Source organism: Biomphalaria glabrata, chromosome 2, assembly GCF_947242115.1.
Source record: "Biomphalaria glabrata chromosome 2, xgBioGlab47.1, whole genome shotgun sequence".
NCBI lineage: Eukaryota > Metazoa > Mollusca > Gastropoda > Planorbidae > Biomphalaria > Biomphalaria glabrata.
In genome coordinates, this window is record NC_074712.1 from 28,193,581 (window position 1) to 28,206,000 (window position 12,420).

Genomic DNA, 12,420 nt, shown 5'->3' on the forward strand with positions numbered 1-12,420 from the left:
TCCCTCAATGCCAACATGGGAGGGGACCCAGATGAAGGTGACATCCCTACGGTCGGCTGTTATTTGGTCCAACAGCTTCAGGCTCTTATGTACCAATGGGATGTCAGTCTTCATCCGCCCCAAAGCTTGCAATGCAGATTTGGAGTCGGAGCAGATTATAAATTTCCTCCTTTCTGATGCTTTTACGGCCATAAGTGCAAGCAATATTGCGTGCAATTCGGCCGTAAAGATGGAGCAGCCATCGGGGAGTCTACGGGAGATTGTTTTGTTCCGAAAGGAGCAGGCACACGCGACTTTTCCCTCCATTTTGGATCCGTCTGTGTAGATGGTGCCACAATCTCCGTAGCTCTCCTGCAGTTCCCTAAAGTGGACTTGTAGTATGCTTGGGTCTGTATTTTCTTTTTTGAAATTAAGGAGGGATAAATTTAATGTGGGTTTATTCATTAGCCAAGGAGGATTCTGAGGGGTTTCTATTTTAGAGATTTGGTCAATGGGTGGGGTTAAATTTTGGATGGGTTCTCTCATTCGAAGGCCCAACGGCTGTATGACGTTAGGCCTTCGATTGTATAATTCTACCTCTGTGGGGTTAAATATGGAGTCAAAAGCAGGGTTCGTGGGGTTGGATTTTAGCTTGACTATATACTGCATTGCAAGCTTTTTCATTCTTATATCCATGGGGAGTTCTCCAGCCTCCACATGGAGACTTGGGATAGGTGATGTACGAAACGCGCCGAGACAGAGACGCAGGGCAGCATTTTGTATTGGTTCCAGTACTTCCTTGCTGCTCCATATATTATGGATCCGTAGTCTAGCTTGGATCGAATTAGACTCCGATAAAGCAGCAGCAAGGTATCTCTGTCAGCTCCCCAGTCCGTATGGCTGAGTACTCTTAGTATGTTTAATGACTTTTGGCATTTCTTCTTAAGTTCCTTAATGTGGGGGAGAAAATTAAATTTGGAATCTAAGGTGAGGCCTAAAAATTTTGTAGTTTTCACGACAGGGATCTTCTTTTTGTGTATAAATAGTTCAGGGTCTGGGTGGAGTCCCCTAGGATTAGAAAAATGCATACTAACTGTTTTGGAGTCTGAGAATTTGAAACCATTATAGTTTGCCCAACCCTGAATTTTGTTTAAACATAACTGTAATTTTCTTTCTAAGGTGTTCATGTTTTTCCCATAAGTAAAAATGACAAAGTCATCAACATACAAAGAGCACTCTATGCCAGGGGACAGCGCATTTATGATGCTATTTATTTTAATGTTGAATACGGTGACTGACAGAATGCTGCCCTGGGGTACACCCATTTCCTGGTCATGAGTGTCAGAAGCGGAGTTGCCCACTCGAACCTGAAATTTTCGATCTTTCAGGAATTCCTCCACAAAACGGGGGAGGTGTCCCTTAAGCCCCATAAGCGCCAGGTCACGTAGAATGCCATGTTTCCAGGTTGTGTCATAGGCCTTTTCTATATTGAAGAATACAGCTACTAGATGTTCTCTTCTGAGTAATGCATTTCCAATATAAGCTTCCAGCCTTACCAGGTGGTCAGTTGTTGTCCGCCCCTGCCGGAATCCGCACTGGTAGTTTGAGATCACTTTATTCCTTTCCAGGTACCAAACCAGCCTACTGTTAATCATTCTTTCCATGGTTTTGCAGATGCAGCTTGTTAGTGCTATTGGTCGATAGTTAGCTGGGTCAGAGCCGTCTCTTCCCGGTTTAGGTATCGGTATAACTGTGGCTTTCCTCTTGCTGTTTGGGAAAGCGCCTGTTTGTCACACACAGTTATAGACCCCTAGCAGGACTGCCAATGAGGGTTCGGGAAGTTGCTTGAGGAACTGGAAATGGATTTCGTCTTCTCCAGGCGCTGTGTCATGTGACTTGTCCAGCGATTCCCTCAGTTCCTCAAGCGAGAACGGTTTGTTGTAGCCTTCATTGTTCTCTGACCTGAAATCAATGGGGTGTCTTTCATCCCTGGTTTTGACTTTTTGAAACTCTGGCGTGTAGTGTGCAGTGGATGATTTTTCTGCTATTGAAGATGCAAGGCAGTCAGCTATTTCTCTGGGGGACGTGACAGTTCGTCCTTGGTTTTTCAAATGCCCTATTGCATTTGATTCTTTCCCTTTGATTCGCCTTACTGCCTTCCAAACCGCTCTAGCAGAAGTTTTGGCATCCAGACTGCCGACAAAACTTCTCCAGGAATTCCTTTTGGCTGACCGTATGGTTTGTCTAGCCTTTGCTCTAGCTATCCTGAATAGCTTTAGGTTTTCCTGGGAAGGATTCTTTATAAATGCAGCCAGTCGTTTTTTCCTATCGCCAATAGCACTTTTGCAAGCTGTATCAAACCATGGTTTGCTAGGCCGTTTTGGATTTGCAGAGGTTAGGGGTACAACTTTCCTGGCTATACTTAGTAGCTTGCTAGCAAAGGTATCAGCTGGGTTCTGTTCATGGAGGATATTTTTCTGTGATATCCTCGGAGCGTCTTTTTTGGAATTGTTCCCAATCGGCCTTATTCAGTTTCCACCGCTGAGGTCGTCCCAATGAAGGGAGATTGTTAGTAATGATGATTGGGAAGTGATCACTTCCCCGTAGATCATTGGTAACTGACCATTTAAAATCGTCCAGAAGTCCGGGGACGCATACGGTGAGGTCAATGCATGTGAGTGATCTAGTTCCTGGGTGCAAGTAAGTCGGTGATGCATCATTAAGTATGCATAAATCATGTTGGAGGAAGATATCCTCCAGCATACGACCTCTTGTGTCGGTATTGTTGGATCCCCACATGGTCTTATGGGCATTGAAATCCCCAAGGATTAAATAAGGCCGGGGGAGTTGTTTCAATAGGTCCTCCATGTCTTTTCGGTTTAATGGAGCGCCTGGTGGTAGATACAGGCTGCAGCAAGTGATAACCTTGTGAAGGGTTATCCTAGCTGCAACGGCCTGTAGTGTGGTCTGTAGTTCTACCCTCTCATGGGGGATGCTATCCTTCACAAGGATACAGACTCCACCTGATGCTCTCTCGGCATCCTCAACATTCTTGCTATAAGCACGGTAACTTCGGAAGCTGATGCAATCTTTCAGAAATGTTTCGTGTAAGCAGACAGCTACAGGAGTCTCAGAGTCCATCAGTAGCTGCATTTCCTCGTAATTGGCCTTGAGGCCTCTACAATTCCACTGTACAATTCTGGAATCCATGGCTTATTCTAGATGATCTACTTGGAGCTATTTGGCCTTGGAAGGCCCCCGGAGGGGTTTTCCTTTATTCCAGTGACCTTGGTATTTTTATTCTTGGGTTTGGATGGAGAGGAGGACAACCCCCTTTTGGGGGAAGTCTTTCTCTCTGGAGAGGGGAGATCCCTCTGGTTAGAGCGGAGGTTATTTCCTCCTCTCTTGCCTCCGGCATCCTCTCCGCTTTGATTTCTCCCCTTAGGGAGTTGGTCAACCTCTAATTCGGTAGAGGTTGGGGTGTCTGGCTGGGTTCTCTGAGGAGAACCTGTGTCAGACATGATGTCTCCGGGTTCTCCCGAAGTATTGGTTTTGACATGCTGCTCAGTCTCCATGCTCTCATCAGCGAGCACAGAGAACCTGTTCTTTAGCATGACAACAGGGCTTTCTTGTTTCTTCAGAGGTGTGTTCTTTGGCGGTATTTTCTTCTGAGTTAGAGGAGGAGGAGGGGGTGGTGGGGTCAATGTGTCCGTCTGTGTGGCTATGGATCTTCCTATCTTAGCAACAGCCTGGGCGTAGGTCTTTGTCAAGCCAAATTGGCCCTTGTGTGGGGCCAGTACAGCCGATTTCGCCTGGCTGAAGGTACATTCATTTCTTGCCTTGTACTCCTGCACGGCAACCTCCTATTTCTACACAGGGCAGTCCTTGGAGTAGGCTGAGTGGCCAGCTTGACAGTTTGGGCACTTGAACTGGGCTGTGCAGCCCTTGTCCTCATGACCCTCTCCAGCACACACAGTGTTCCTCTTGCAGACTGCCGCGCCGTGTCCATAACCCTGGCACTTGAAGCACCTCATGGGGTTAGGTATGTAGGGCATCACTGGAACTCGTAGGTATCCTGCCTTCACATACTCTGGCGGTGTCCTAGTTCCGAATGTGAGGATAATAGTGGCGGTTTTGACCTCCTCACCATCCCTGCGCCTGGTAATGCGCCGGGCATGGGTGACTCCTTCAATGCCCTCCACTATTTCCTTCTCGGAACACTCCAGTAGGTCCCTAGAGCTTATTACACCTCTGCTGGTGTTCAGACTCTTGTGTGGCATGACTTCCACTTGGAGATCACAGAGTCTTCTGCATCTTAAAAGCCCATCAGAGTGTGTCTTGCCATCTACTTCTACAAGAAGTTCCATTGACTTGTGTAGCTTAGACACACTCTTGGGCTCTCCCACTACTGACTTGAGTCCCTTATAGATAAGGAAAGGGCTCAGCTTTGTCAGACTTTTCCCCTCCTCTGTGCACCTGACCACCAAAAATGATGGCCAGGTAGTACAGATTTGTGTGGCCTCCTCCTTTTTTGCCTCAATACGGCGTCTCTTGCCCAGACTTAAATCTGGGGCAAGTAGTTTGTTGGGTTTTTTTTTTGTCCATATATATTCTTGTTAATTCGGCACCTGTGCTCCCCACCCGCCATCGTGTCCAACAAGGGGACGGGCCATTCGGAAGTCCAGAATGAGCCCGCCAGGGCTACACAGGTGCTATACTCAGTCAGCTGCTGCATCGGACATGAGTAGCTCGGCATGACCAGCCGATTGACCCAGAGCGGGCCATCTGGGCCTCAGGTCTAGGGGAACTTGGAGCCAAAGTATTGTTTTGTGGTTTATCCTCAGATAGCCACCACTCAAACACCAGGATCTCTTTATCCCCCCTTACCCGTCGCAGTCCACGGCAAACGGACTGGTCTAGGACGTAGTGAGATATTTAGAGATAAGGAGACAGAGTGAGAATCAATGAAGGCAGACTGAGGAAAAGAGGAGGCAGACACAATGATAGAAAAGAAGTAGGGCACTTTTGAGCTCCAAAAGTGCTAAGGAAAGAGGAGCGCAGTTTAACGTCATGTCTTGGGACGGAGTACACAAAGATAGAGACAATTTTCTTATTCCATGTGCTAGAACAAATTCATACAAGTTGTCCTTCTTCGCTAGTGCCATTAGAGAATGGAATGGGTTGCCTGAATCAGCCAGAAAAAAACAATGACTTTTCAAAGTTTAAGTCATTGATTGACATGCATGACTAGATCGACACATGAAACGTATAGGACATAATTATCTTTTTTTTTTTTTTGTGATATATATATACATATATCATCCATGATGATTCAATGATGACCACTTTTGTCATCCAGGGGGCTGAAGGCTTTGAGGTGTTTGCAATGATAGACTGTTCTGTAAATATCACCTAATATAAATAATAAATTGCTTGATTTCTCCACAAACCTAAGCCACGTTTTTTGTCTTTATAGTAAGAGCAATGAAGCACCTAGGTGAAGGTTTGCACACTTTTTAACCTTCTAAACATTTAAATCCCACTTCACTTCCCAGAGTAAAAAAAATCACTCTTTATATGTTGGTGACCTGGTGAGTTTTTAATATTAAAATTTAGAAGGTTTATAGAAACATGGTTAAATGAAGTAATTTGAAAAGTGTGGACAGATTTAGTTAAAATGTTTCATCACAAGTTATTAAGTACAACAAAATGTGCACCATTGAAAAGAAAACCTGAGGGAAAGCTGAGATTAGTTTTAATTAGTATTACATACAATGAACCAACAGGATCTCACTAAAAGTTTATTTGAAAACACAAACTATCTGGAAGTTATTTAAAATAATTTCACACAAAAAAAAAATTACAAATTTTATGTTTGTTTTCAGTTTATTACAAATTCAATTCAAATTTACAAAAATAATCACAATCTTATCACAACATTAACTTATACACAATGTGGACGTGTTTAAAGCAAACTTGCTTCCGACTGATCTCAAAAAGATCACATACTTCACCATTTACTACATCTCAGTTTGCTTTTCTTTTTGTTTTGTCTGTTAATGTCAAAGCATCTTGACCCTGCATTATACTAGTAAATAGCACTATTAAAATACAATTATTATTTTATATATATTATTATAACACATTACAGCATTGCATTTAAATACAGAATTTATTTCTTTATTAAATTTTGTGTGTGTGTACATTCTACATCTAACCTTATTTTTACGAGTATAATAGTATGTAACCTTACATTATAGGGCTATGTTGAATGAGCCAATTTCAGTCAATCTTGCATTATACAAATATTTTGAGAGAGCCAATTTTAAAAAAAAATTACTAATTTTAAAATATAAGGTAGAGTTTTTAAAATATGTAAAAAGGCATCTTGCTGAATAAAATAATGAACAAATAGTCAGTATGGTGAGATCCTAGGGTGTAGCAGCTGTAGTGCTAGTCTTCAGCAGCTCCACTTGTTTCTTCAGGTGAACCCTCTTCTACATCATCCGTTTCAAATTTATCAGTTTCCTATAGAAATTAAAAATAGTTTATAATATTTTATTCAAAACAATGAACAAAAGAAACTGCATATATTAAGTATAAATATACTAAAATATATTAGCAATATGCACCAAAAAAACAAATTCTAACCTTTCTTTTTGCTAGAAATTAGTGTTTCCTTTGATGATTATTAAGACTACAGTTTTAATTAGAATATAGTACAATGTTGTTTATTCAGAAAAATTAATCGGACATTATTCTATGAATAACTATGATGATAACTGTTTCCTGATGATTTTATGGTTTCATGTTCTAATAATTTTTATTACATACTATCTGAAAATAACCAATATGATAAACATTTTCCCATCAAATTTTCTCTAGTGTTTTATTGCATTCATGCAATGCATGACCTAATAAGGTTGTATCTCTAGATATTAATATGAGGCTCATTAATTTCAAGGATGAAAAAAGAAAATATTTCCCTTCCAAAAAAACAAACAAAATATAAACTTCAAAACTAATACATGAAAGAGGAAGGTGCATTACAGACAAACTAGATAATAACTCCTACACTAAATCCAGATTTGTGAGTCTGAAAATAAAGAGAAATTATTTTCACTTTATCACTATTAATGAGCTCAAAGAAATCTCTCTGTCTCTGGGACACCTTCATGTTTGACTGTGAATGGACTTCTGGCAGGTGCAAAAGGTATGTCAGATTTGGAAAGTGGGATGAAATGTTGGCAGCAGGCATTCACAAGACATTCTTTCACAGATTATTATTTTATTCATTTGTAAGGCTCAAAGTCATTTTCTTTATAGAAAGCAGATAAGATTGGCAATATGAAAATAATACTTTTGGCCAAATTTAATGGCAATTTAAAGGTACTTTCGGAAGGGTCAGATTTTTTTCCAGACTTATCGAGCATGTTGCATTTGACCCCTGTAGTGATGTTTTTTATTGCTTGCTGTAATTCTTGTGGCTGTGTCTTCATTACTAAGATTTGTGACTCATTCAGTACCAGACGTTGAAATCCAGACAGACACACTAGCAAACTTGGATTTCCATCAGTTCAAACATCACTAATATTTTTTTATGAGATTTTCTACTTTTCCAAAAATGAATCAACTTTCCATGTTGTAGTTTAAAGATATTTGTGTTGGTAAAGCTTCGAGTGTTGAATATCAAAATAATGTTACAATTATTTAGGTTACATAGATTTTGCTTATACAACTTCCTTACAAATGATGCACTGAGATTTTTCAATTTCTTCTTATAATATTAAAGTAAAACCAGACAGTAATTAATCAAGATTGTAAGCAATAATAGCATAGCTCTTTGTGGTTGAACCATTTTCATGAGTTCTTCCATTATGAAAATATTTCTTTAATAACATGTAATATTAAACAATAACCTTTAAACTATAATCGTTTTTCACTTTAGTCACAATACCTTAGAAATAATATCTATGATTCCACAAAATTTCAATATCCATTAATTTACATTCATTTAAACTGTTAAAAAATATATATGCGGCAACAATAAAACTGTTTGAAATTATTCTGATTGAGTTGTCTATCCTTGAATAACTACAACAAAAAAATAGTCACTTTCAATGGAAAAAGGTTGTACAATGTCATGTTTTACACATTAGAATTGAATTTTAAAAATCCATATTTTTTATGGTCTTAGTGACCCTCTGCAAAATGTCATTCAACACCCAAAAAGGGTCACAACCCACAGGATGAGAACCTCTGATCTAGAGTAAAAGTTCTCAACACCTAAAGCTAATGTTCACTATCAAGAGTATATTCACATACCTGCTCAGCTGATTCCCCTTCCTCTTCTTTTGTGTCTATTTCTTTCATTTCTTCTTCTGCTTTAGTTTCATCTTCTTCCTTAATATCTCCAAATAGATTAGATGAATTTTCATCATTGTCAGCCTCAGTATGAGTTTCAGTGACTGGTTCTTCCTTCTCTTCCACTATGGGCAGCTTGGAAGCTGATGCTGCCTCCTTGGCTTTCCTTTCTTCTTTTGCCTGTTAATGAATGATTAAACAATATGTGCAAAGAGAAATAACAAGAATTAATTTTATTGAGTTATAAACCCTTTATACTAAAGAAAAGTCATTACCTCCCTTTATTTAAATTTCTGAAATAGAGAGGTGGTGTATTATATATGATGACCGGATAGTGATCAAAGAGACCAAATGAATATAAACTATAAAGTTTGATAAATTGATATAAATGATAGTTGACTTATATATGCTTTCCAATAACTATACCTACATTATTCTTTCTAATTTATTTAATGTTAGCTTTTAGAGGTCTAATCTCAAAATCAATTTCAGTTTGCAAATATCACTTTTAAAAGACAACATTTTTTAACTAAAAGTGTTAGGAAATTTAATAATATGAAGAGAAAGATTAATGAATAAAAAAAATATGAAATTCAACTTTCATTTTTAAATGTATCAGTGTAAAGTTAAAATAAGTTAGCCACAAATTAAAAAACTAAAAACTTAATGACTATAAAAAAAAAAAAAAAAAAAAACTTTATATTTTTATAAATGTGCTGTATTCCACTTATTTAAAAAAAAATAATTAATGCATCTATACAAAAAAACAACAACTAATTTATAATTTTATACATGCGTTGTATTCTATTGATTAATATCTTAAAATCCATGTATACATTGCTTTTACTGGCCACATGGAGACTGATTAAAAAGATGACACTATTTGTTGGAATATGAATTATAAATATTTTAGGCTGTTCAGAAGAGATAGAGGTTTCAAACTGTTTAAGTAATTTTAAAAGGGACTTATAGAAGAATAAATAGATTTACATCTTTCTCATAGATTTGATTTTATTGTGTTGGTTCTTTGAATTATTGTTTTCATTTAATTAACATTTCCATTAGACTCATTTAGTAGATTATCAGTTATTTGAAGGCATCTCTAAAACAACCTAGAGAAAGCACAGACCTAATAATGATTAATGCCTAAAATATAACAATACAAAGAGCAAGTCTTACCTTTAATCTTGCAGCTTCTTCTTCAGCAAATCTTAAAGTTTCTTCAAGCCTTCTGGCTCTGTTTTCTTTTTCTAATTCCTCAAGTTCCAATTCCTTTTCTAACTGCCTTGCCTCTTCTTCTTTCTTGACAAAATACATTTTATATTTTAAGATGTTTCATAAATTTTTTTAAAGACAGACTTTACTTTGTAAAAAAAGGCATATAATTGGTTTTAATACTAAAATAAATTGTTATTTTTTTTGCATAATAAGAATTTTTCTTTTAATTTAAGGAAAAGCACTATAAAAGTGAACAAAGTCTTAACAGGAAGGGGACATGGTGACTGAGCAGAATTAATATTTTGGATTTTCAGGATATGCCCCAAAATCCACCCAAATTTACAGGACATTGATTGGGTAAAGAAAAAGTGATTGGTCATTGTATCAGCCATATGACACCCTCATTATCTGATGGCCATTGAAACAGTTTACACATGCATCATGAGGTTTTAAAAGTAGTTTCCTTTTTTTTGAATATTTAAAAATATGACTTGCTATCTCATCCAAATTAGCAAATTTAGGAAATGTTCCAATGAATAAAATGAACAACTAAACATTTTAAGAAATAAGATAGTAAAAATTGTCAAACCATTACATTAAAGCAAAAAAAAAAATCTCTTATCAGTACACAAAGATATAATTACATTTTTTTCTACAGACACATATGTCAAAATTCTTTCTAAATGCAATTAAAGCTTGAAATGAGTTGCTTTTACTAACCAGGAAAACCTAATAAATAATCCTATTTGCTTTGACTTAAAGGTCTCAAATTTAAATGCCAGAAAAACTTGGCAGAGAAGAAAATTTGGAAACTACAAAATATAATTGTTTTCTTTCTCAAAAAAATAAAAAAACATCTTCAGCTTATAAAATAAGAACCTTATTTTTTTACCTTTTGTTTATATTTTTCATTTTCAACATGTTTTTTGAGCCAGTGGGCTATGTATTCAATGGGATCATGTGGACGCCTTTCTACTACTTCCTTCAGGCATTGAGGCAAGAAACCAAGATGATCTTTAAGATACTGAGTTTCCATTTTCTAGGAAGATAAACATGAAAAGAGACAAACAGCATTTATGTTGTTTTATAGAAATTCTGACTGATATGCTGTCAGTGCATTACAATGTAAATTTGTATTTGCAATGTAAGAAAATATTGAAACAAATTAGTTTATACTTTTGGGTTTATATAATCAGTGTGATTTTAAGAATTAGGGAAAAGATTGTCTTTTGAAAAAGCTCATTGAAAAAACAACTTTAAAATGACCTGCCTCCAGCAGGCAATCGTTTGCTTGCCAAAAGAGAATGTTGAAAAAATGCCCCCTCCCTCCAAAAAAAAATTACAAATTTGTCCACAAAAGACGTTAATCAGAAGCCTACATGAATGCTGGCTAGTATATAGAGCATACAGATCACTTGATTCTTAATATTAATGTTAAAGTATACAGTCCTTCCTTAATAAATTGAATGGGTATACATACTATAGTTAGGCCTATATGTGCTACAATAATATATATATATACAGAGGCATAATGAGCAGCTTTTTTGTCACCACACACACACACACACATACAAACATTTACTAAAAGAACAGTAATAGATAAATAAAATGTACTCAATAATAAGAATATAATCTTAAAACAATAAAATGTATTACCTTAAATTAACTCAAAGTATCTTATTATATCTAATATTAAATTGCCCCACATATATTTAATAACACAGAGTAATTAGATATTAGAACATATCATATATTAAATCATATGCATAATGTTATAATACCAAATATAGTGAGTTTCTGTTTTAATTTGCTACACAACGCCTGAAGGAGGCCAACTGAAATATAATGCTCTAGCTAGTCTATAATAGCCTATATGGCTTGTTATAGAAGATCTATAATTATAAGATACTCATACTGAGATACTCACACCATGATAGTTTTATTGTTAGTGTTGCTCATACTACTAGATCAGTACTAGCAGATCTGTAAGCTATATTTATATCTATTAATTTAGTCTAGATATCGATACTTATTCAACTTATTGTTATTTTTATAGATCCATTACAGTATAGGCCTACTTCAATTTTACTAGGTCTAGATCTAGGTATACCATAGTTTGTCAATAGATAGATCTCGTCGAGATTAGACATTATGATTATACTATCATTATAGACTGATTAGTATTTTTTAAAGTGCTCCCAGGGAGGTCAATACAAGCGCTATAAAGACATTCTCAAGACTCAAGAGCTCCTTCAAGGATAACATTCACGGCTGGAAAGCACTCTCAAACGCTCCTGATGGCATGAAGCTGTGAGTCTCAAGTTTTGAAGCAAGAAGAGTGGCCAGGGTGACTGAGCGCCGAACCAACAAAAAGCTGAGAGAAGAAGCAGTCCTATCTGCAACTGACCAAACCCACCCATGCTACGTATGCGGTGGGCTTTTTAAAGCGAGGATAGGACTTCACAGTCATCTTCGAGTCCATAGGAAACGAGAAATGTGCTCATCTTTGATCACGAAGGAGTTATTTAGTTATTAGTATTATTATATTATAATAATATTATAATAATTAATAATTATATATATATTATATATTTTTTAAATATTTAAAGCAAAAAGTTTAATTAAATCTAGATTTAGATCTACTTTAAATACACATATATAGAGAGATTCAGCTTTAGATCTAATACCTTTTTTGTTAGATAGCGTCCAGATCTATTTTGATTTCTTATATTTTAATTTTTAACTAACATCAATAATTCGTTCAATTTTAGCCCTCGTCAGGCTAAACCGGATGTTTACAGTCTGTCCTTGACAACACAGGTGTTTTAACCAAACGACACAAACCAACGTAATTCTCCG

General features: G+C 36.7%; 1 protein-coding gene across 1 annotated transcript; it reads right to left on the bottom strand.

Moving 5' to 3' along the window:
- Window positions 1-5,846: 5,846 nt before the first annotated feature.
- Window positions 5,847-12,399, bottom strand: LOC106071436 (DPY30 domain-containing protein 1-like). The gene is made up of 5 exons (XM_013231541.2): window positions 12,249-12,399; window positions 10,454-10,600; window positions 9,523-9,645; window positions 8,305-8,523; window positions 5,847-6,507 (listed from the first exon to the last, which is right to left on the bottom strand). Exons 2-5 carry the CDS (start codon window positions 10,595-10,597, stop codon window positions 6,433-6,435), a joined length of 561 nt encoding a protein of 186 aa, XP_013086995.2. The 5' UTR covers window positions 10,598-10,600; window positions 12,249-12,399; the 3' UTR covers window positions 5,847-6,432.
- Window positions 12,400-12,420: the final 21 nt, after the last annotated feature.